Source organism: Lycium barbarum, chromosome 8 (assembly GCF_019175385.1).
Source record: "Lycium barbarum isolate Lr01 chromosome 8, ASM1917538v2, whole genome shotgun sequence".
Lineage (NCBI taxonomy): Eukaryota > Viridiplantae > Streptophyta > Magnoliopsida > Solanales > Solanaceae > Lycium > Lycium barbarum.
Genome location: NC_083344.1, coordinates 120250210 through 120258578, shown reverse-complemented (window position 1 = coordinate 120258578; position 8369 = coordinate 120250210). Strand labels below are relative to the sequence as shown.

The 8369-nt window shown below is 33.4% G+C and overlaps 1 protein-coding gene across 1 annotated transcript; it reads left to right on the top strand.

The window, feature by feature from the left end:
- The first annotated feature begins 1531 nt into the window (after positions 1-1531).
- LOC132606959 (beta-fructofuranosidase, insoluble isoenzyme 1-like) lies at positions 1532-3906 on the top strand. Its single transcript, XM_060320681.1, has 4 exons — positions 1532-2553; positions 2822-3066; positions 3367-3463; positions 3574-3906. The coding sequence occupies exons 1-4, from the start codon at positions 1537-1539 to the stop codon at positions 3748-3750; spliced, it is 1536 nt and encodes a 511-aa protein (XP_060176664.1). The 5' UTR covers positions 1532-1536; the 3' UTR covers positions 3751-3906.
- Positions 3907-8369: the final 4463 nt, after the last annotated feature.

Sequence of the window (8369 nt, the reverse complement as noted above, 5' to 3'; positions counted from 1 at the left end):
AGTGTTCTCTTTGGGCTTTGCTAATATTGTTGATGTTGTTTTGCAACAATGGGGTTAATGCTACACATAAAGTTTTTAAGAAGTTACAATCATTAAGTGTTGTAACTGTTAAAAAGGTCCATAGAACTGGTTACCATTTTCAACCTCCTAAACACTGGATCAATGGTATGTCTTTCCTCTCTAAATCTTTTTCATCTATTTGTATATAGCGACGTACGCAGAATTTTGTATATGCATATGTATACAGTGATGTACACAGAATTTTGTGTCTGTTTCTTGCTATAATAATTCGTCTTGCACATGTGTTTGGGTTTGGGACTACTCGGTGGTTTTGAAGGTTTTATTTTGTTCACATCTGTTCAAAAAAAAAAAAAAAATGTTGTCTCAAGCATGTTTTGTCAACAGTCTTTACTAAAGGGTGTCTCCGCCACTCTATGTATAGATATGTTAATCTATCTAATGTGTTTATGCATATTTGTGTGGTGTCTTATGATTTTTGTTTTCTTCTTCTATATATCTTCTTCCTCTTTCATTTTTTTAATTTTTTATGACCACTTCATTATAGAATATCATCATGAGGCATTTGAGATATTCAATTGCATTAATTATAATGGATATTTTGACTAAATTATTTTTGTTACTTTATAAATGAGTAATTAATGATATACCCCTTCTTTGAGGAAAAAAAAATAATACGTCGCAATATACTTTTCACATTTCGCTTACTTAGAGTCGACCTATATTGTAAAATGTATTTTTTTCATCATATTGATCCGTATAAAAAAAATAATAGTTCAATTGAACCTAGTAAATATAAACTATATCTGCCCCTGGGTTTGCGGAATAGTATCTGCTATTTGAACTAATATAGAGGGGCATGCATGTTTTCTCTGTTAGAAATTGCAGTAAATTTCTCAGTTAATATATGCTTAGAAAGAGGAGTATTTTGTTTTGCATACCTAGATAATAGCTATCTGTAATCCGGTTCCCAAAATTTCTAACTCTGTGCTTTTAGCTGTTTATTCTTATTTGCTTGTCCATTTCGTGTAACTTGTTTCCTTCATTTTAGTTCCTTTCACATAATAAGATACAGATACATGCATTTTTTTTTTGTAACACTACTGTGATTGTGTTTTTAAGTGCATAAATTGTTCACTAATCTTTCAACCATATATGCTTTTTAAATTAAATTTGTATATGATCCTTACAATGAGATGATGGAATTAAAGACAAAGTCAACAGAGTTTTAACACATTTATTTTGTGTCCTTGGGTAAAATATACTATTCTAAATTTTCTTACTGAATTAGAATTTTTTTACAATTGCATTGAAATGTCTTTACTAATCGTTTTAAATTTGATTCCTTTTTATGTGGTCTTGCCCGGATGCTCCAAACAACAAACATTAGATCCCACTGGTAAGATCGAGTTTTATATTTAATAATTTTCACTAAAGTTTAGCTATAATCTTAATTCATTTACATTAATTTGGTATTATCTTTGCCTTTTTTTTTTTTTTGCCCCCTCAATAGGTCCAATGTATTACAATGGAGTCTATCATCTATTCTACCAGTACAATACAAATGGAGTAGTATGGGGCAACATTGTTTGGGCTCATTCAGTATCCAGGGACTTGGTTAATTGGATCAACTTAGAACATGCCATTTATCCATCCAAAGTGTTCGATAAATATGGTACATGGTCCGGGTCAACCACTATTCTTCCAGGCAACAAGCCCATTATCCTCTACACTGGAATAGTGGATGACAAACAAACCCAAGTACAAAACTATGCAATACCTGCTAACTTGTCCGACCCATATCTCCGTGAGTGGATCAAGCCTGATGACAATCCGTTAGTAGTAGCTGATGAGAGCATCAACAAGACCAAATTTCGTGACCCAACAACAGCTTGGTTGGGCCTTGATGGGCGTTGGAGAATGGTGGTTGGTAGTCTTAGAAAGCATAGAGGACTAGCATTATTGTACAGGAGTAAGGACTTCATGAAATGGACCAAAGCCCAACATCCACTTCATACATCAGCCAATACTGGAAACTGGGAATGTCTTGATTTTTTTCCAGTATCAATGAATTATACAGATGGTTTGGACCCATCATTTGATGGTGACAACATTAAACATGTTCTTAAAGTTAGTCTTGATGTTACTAGGTATGACTACTACACAATTGGTACCTATAACACAAAAAAAGATAGGTACTTTCCGGACGAAACATTGGTTGATGGATGGAAGGGATTGAGACTGGACTATGGTAATTTTTATGCATCGAAGACTTTCTATGATCCTAGCAAGAATCGGAGAATTTTGTGGGGATGGGCCAACGAATCGGATGCTGTTCCTGATGATGCAATCAAGAAAGGATGGAGTGGAATTCAGGCTATTCCCCGCAAAATGTGGCTTGATCCTAGTGGCAAAAATTTGGTTCAATGGCCTGTTGAAGAATTAGAAACCCTGAGAAAGCAAAAGGTCGAGCTAAGAATTCACAAATTGGACAAGGGAGAAAATGTTGAAGTTAAAGGAATCACAGCCGCGCAGGTTCGGATTTTTATTTTTTGGTTTACAAAATTAAATGTATCTCTTCGTATGAAATTATTATGACCTATAGATTATAGATTTGGGTCGTGGATTTAGCCACTGAAACTTATATCAAAACATCCTACATCATTCTCTTGGCATGTGGCCCTTTACCGAATTTGCATGAATGCAAGATGCTTTATGCTCCGAATTGCTCTTTTATATGAAATTATTGTGAAAAGACCAAGTTAGAGCTAATTTATGAGTGTTAATCTAATGACAATGACAGGCTGACGTCGAAGTTACATTTTCCTTTTCAAGCCTCGAAAATGCAGAAGAATTTGATCCTAGTTGGGATGATCTTTATGCCCAAGATGTATGTGCTATTAGGGGTTCGACAGTTCAAGGTGGACTTGGGCCGTTTGGGCTCCTAACACTGTCTTCTGAAAACTTGGAAGAGTATACACCGGTGTTCTTCAGAGTGTTTAAGGCCCAAGATAAATACAAAGTTCTTATGTGCTCTGATGCCTCAAGGTTTGTCTTCTCACTCTTTTCTTATCATCAAGGATGTGTGAGATCCCTCCACCTTTGATTGAAGAGATCTTGAGTTCAAATTTTGAAATTTTAAAAAAAAATACTAGTAGGAAGCTCCACCCACACCCCCACCCCCTTCTCTCTCTTTAATGTGTCTTACTCGGTGCAAATTTAAATTAGTTGGGCTAGTGGTTTCGAGATATCTTGAATGATTATAAATAAAAAGTGTTGTTATCTTTATCCTTTTGCAATTGGCTAACCTTGTCATTCTTTTTTTTTTTTTTTTTGTGGCGGCAACAGGTCAACGGTCAGGGATAACAAGAAAATGTATAAACCATCATTTGCTGGATATGTTAATGTAGATTTATCAGACAAAAAGTTGTCACTGAGGAGTTTGGTAAGCTTTCCTTGGTACTTTTTTCCTATAAAATTTACTTGAAATTCACATTCCCTTTACTTTTTCTTTTTTGTTGTGTTGACAAACTAGTTGATATTTTTTTTTCCCAGGTTGATCACTCTGTAGTAGAAAGTTTTGGTGCCGGTGGGAAAACATGCATTACATCAAGGGTTTATCCAGGATTAGCCATCGATGACGAAGCACATTTATTTGCTTTCAACAATGGCACTGAGATAGTCACAATTGACACTCTTGATGCCTGGAGCATGGATAAATCCGAGAGATGAAATAAAATGTTGGGAGAAAGGAAGAAAAAATAATTAGTCTTCATTTTTTATTTTCTCTTTTTATGTTGGCCTTTTTCTTTCTTGGAGAAAACTTGTACAGATTTGCTACTTCCAGTTAATCAGCAATAAAATATGCATCTTTTTTTATTAAGACTGAATTGATGGCATTTGATATAGAAAGCAAGTATCTTTCTTGCTGGATTCTTATTTCGTATCAAGATACACAAATGTTTGCTTATTCCTTGTGTGGATATAGAAGGCGCAGGCAAATAAAGGATTTATAATAATATATACTTGCAAGTCAATCTTAATGAAGTCGAAAATTTTCGATTACTAGTTTGTTATAGGATGGCACACGATTGTGAAGTCCATATAAACTGGACGAGTATTCACGTAATGTATTGACTTTTTATTTGTTTACCTAGTGTATGATTTCCCCACATGCTTACATATATAACTTTTTCACCTTTGTAGTGATTGTGAAGAACGTCATGCTTGTATTTTAATAGTGAGTTTCAAACCCAACAACAGAAAATCATATGTTTTCCATTATTTGCAGCTAAATTGGCCGCAAATTTTTCCTCTTAACTGAGAGAAAGTAACAACATTCATTTCTCGGCTTGGTCCATCCCCTGTTTTTACTATTATGTGTTACCTGTTTTTATATAAAATGTGTATATTGACACTAGTAGTAGTGGATGATGTAGCTTATTGTCAATGGCAGGGGCGGAGCTAGATAGGCTCATGAACCCTCACGGAGAAAAATTACATTATATCTACAAAGTTAAAATTATTTTTTTATGTATATATAGTATATGTTAATCCCAGCCTTGACTTCTTCTTTTATTTAGTTTTCATATTTTTGAACCTCTAGGTGAAAATTCTAATTTCCCCACTTATGAATGGCTTCAACTGTCCAGCATCTTCGACGCATGTAGAGTGTAGCTATAAATGTACAAGATTAGTACCAATTAAAAATAAAATTAATTTGACCTAGTCTTCTTTATGGACCTAGTCTTTTGTCATTTACTGATGTACTTCTGCAATTCTTTTCAAGTACTCTTTTTCTTACGTCAGATTTGCTCTACCTATTTCACACATAATCGAATTATCTTTTATTGGTTTGTTTGTGATTCCTTTAATCTTGAAAAGTAAATAATAACGTTAGCGTCTTTATGATCATTTATCATCTTTAATCTCTCATGTAAATCATTTTATGGCGTTCCAAACTCTTCTTTGATTCATAACCAATGTCATATTCCACTAACATGAGTACCAACATAGACAATAGTACACTCCGATCCAAAATAAGTGTCTACTGTCTATGTAGACTTTAGTACACCCCTTAATTAACCTTTAAAAAAAGGCTTAATGCGCAGTCCCCGAACTTATCCATTTTTTTTTATTTTGGTACCTTAATTAATTGTTGTTCTTATTGAACTCCTGAACTCGTCCTCAAGTGTGTCTATCAAACACAATCTGACTTACATAGTATTCTATATTCACGTAGCAACATGCTAATATATATTCTAATTTAATTATGTCATCTTTTAGCTAAGATTAATTAACAGCAATTGAGAGGGAAAAAAAGAGTAAACCCTTAATTAAACTGGCAATGGAAGAGCAGAACCAGCAGAAACCGACACATCCATGACTTAAAGAATAGCTTACCACACGTCTAAAATATTGCTTCACCTTCATTATCACAGTTTAATTTTTGCTTCTAATAAAAATCAGATTCAGATGGTTTGATAGACACACTTGAGGACTATTTCAAGGGTTCAATAGGAACAACACTTACTTGAGGTGCCAAAATGAAAAAAAGGGACAAGTTTAGGAGGTTGCATATACAATAAGCCAAAAAAAAAATATAGAAAAAATAGTTTTTTTTAATTAAACTATCTTTAATTAAATACCACTTAATTAACATAATTATTTGATTACATTACAACTCATTTATCTAAATAGGGGCAAATTTAAAAAGAAACAATTAATTCCTTCTTGATTATGTAAGTGGCCAGTTATTTTGAACCAAATTAAAAAGGGTAAGTGGATACTTATTTTGAACGGGAGGGACACAGTATTTCTTTCGCATTTTTTGGCAGGGTGATATGTAAATCGAGATAGAATTGCAAAAATTGGAAGAGAATTAAACTAAAAGTAAGAAAGCTAAAGAGATACTTTAAAAACGATGCCTCTGCTGAATGACAATTGAGCTACATATATCCCTCTTTCAGCTAAAGAAAGGACCGAAACGTAAAAGAAATTCAGTGACTGAAATGCAAATAATAAAACTCTGTAACTAACTTAACAACCTGTACCATTAAGCCACGTGGCTTAAAGGATAAGTCAAGGATGAGTCAGCATTGAGTGTCACAAGAGGAAACGTTATTGTTCCGGAGGAACCACTTGGTCCGGGAGACTGTTGGAATATCTCCGGAGAAGAGGTCAACAAGCTGCTGTTACAAGTTGAGTTGAACGTTATCTCCTGGAGTTATTAGGCTTAATAGTCCTCTTTATGGCTCATTATTGTCGTCTCATTAAAACTCATTATGGGAAGGGGCGTAATACATGGGATATGTGCCCTTAGCTCTTAATATAATAGAGATTGTTATTTCCATTGTAACACACGAAATTCAAGAGGAAGACACAGGACTCATACGCAATTGCTTCATTTCTTAAAGTTTTTTACTGTTTTATTAATGGAAAACTTACATAAATGACTACATTTGAGGGTTTTTTTTAGGCATAGCTACACTTTAGCTAATTACATTTCGTAGCTACAGTAAATTGAATTCACGCGCTACAGTAGATTGTAGGGGTGTACATGTACCGGGTTGGTTCGGATTTTTCAAATACCAAACCAAACCAACTGCGTCGGATTTTTAAAATTATAAACCATACCAATCCAATAAAATTCAGGTTTTTCAACTTCGGGTTTTCTCGGGTTATTCGGTTTTTTCGAGTTTTTTTCCGAAAAAGTCTTTATACAAAACATATGACTTCTACTTCAAATATTTCTTTTGTCCTAGTAAGATACAACTATATAACTAAAGTGTTTCTTAAGAAAATAACACAAAATGTGAGATGGATGATGACATCGTATTAAAATATTCAACAAAAAAGATAATAAAATCGGTTATAATAAGTATTGCTAATTAATAAGTCATAAAGAAAATGACTTTAATCTAAATACTAAGTTATGCTAAAATAAGTACGGCTAATAAGTATTAAACACATGACAAAGAAAAAAAAATTAAGTTATGTATTTTACGCTAAACTAATTATGCAAAATTAAAGAATAGATATCCAACATTACTATCATTCCTAGTGTTAGAATTGAATTTCTTTTGTTAGCATTAGTGTTGAGTTGGTTTTGATTTGGACTTTATTTGAGTTACTAGCATCTATGGGATATAAGACTTATTGAAATTCAAAATTCTAAGTTCAAGCTTAAAATAATAGGATAAAAGACAAAAAACTATAAAAAAATTTAAGAAATATTTACAAATTACATTACAAACAAATATTCTTGTGTATAAAATATTTTAAAAATCTAATACACGTAACATCGAGTCAGTTTGGTTCGGTTTGATTTTTTTTTTAGCTAAAACCAAACCAAACCAATTATGGTTGGGTATTTTTGTTTTCAACACCAAACCAAACCAATTATGGTTGGGTATTTTTGTTTTCAACACCAAACCAAACCATTAATCGGATTTTTTTCTCGGTTTGACTCGGTTTATCGGTTTGGTGCCGTTTGTTGGTTTGCTTTGTACACCCCCAGTAGATTGTATTCAAAATTTGGGTGAGTCAGATTTCCCTGTACTCAAGTTCAAATTTCGCTGTATTCAACTCAACTATATTTATTGTAGCTACTTTTACACTGTATTCACTTTATTATATTTAAAATCGGTTGTATACAACAAAATATATTTCAAGATAAAATTCACTGTATTCATTTGTATACACTTCAAATTTACTGTATTCATTTGTATACAAAAAAGATCTTCTTCGAAATACAGGCAAAAAACACAATATACACTATATGTATACAACAAATCAGTGTATTTTGTATTTTCCGGTCAGATTCCGGTTAGAACTGACTTTTTTCGATCAGATTCCGATCAAATATGACTGTTTGCGTCCAGATCTGACTCTGACGCCACCAGATCTATAAAAACACCGACATCACCATCATCGTCACCAACAACCGTCGTTGTATCCTTTGTCGCCGGAGCTTGTTCTTTCAGTCATGTTGGGACCTCATAAAAAAGGACCAAAAATGCTGTTATCTCTTCTGTTTTTATCTTAAACTGAACCAGTGTAGTAGTGTGAGAGTGAATAAGACGAGCAAAAAACGTGAACAAAGAAAATCTTATTGCCAATTGGTGGTGGCGGAGTTGGTCAGTTCCTAGCGGCAGTTGCGGTGGCGCTGCTTCTCCGCCTATTCTCCTCACCTGATCCTGTCCTTTTGTCGAAAAATAATGATGAGAAAGAAAGTGAAAATAACAGCGGAACTCTAGCTCCGACGAAACTGAGAGCAGAAGTAGTAATTTTTTTTTATAAATAATAATAATAATAATAAGTTATTCTAATTTAAATATATATGTAGTTAT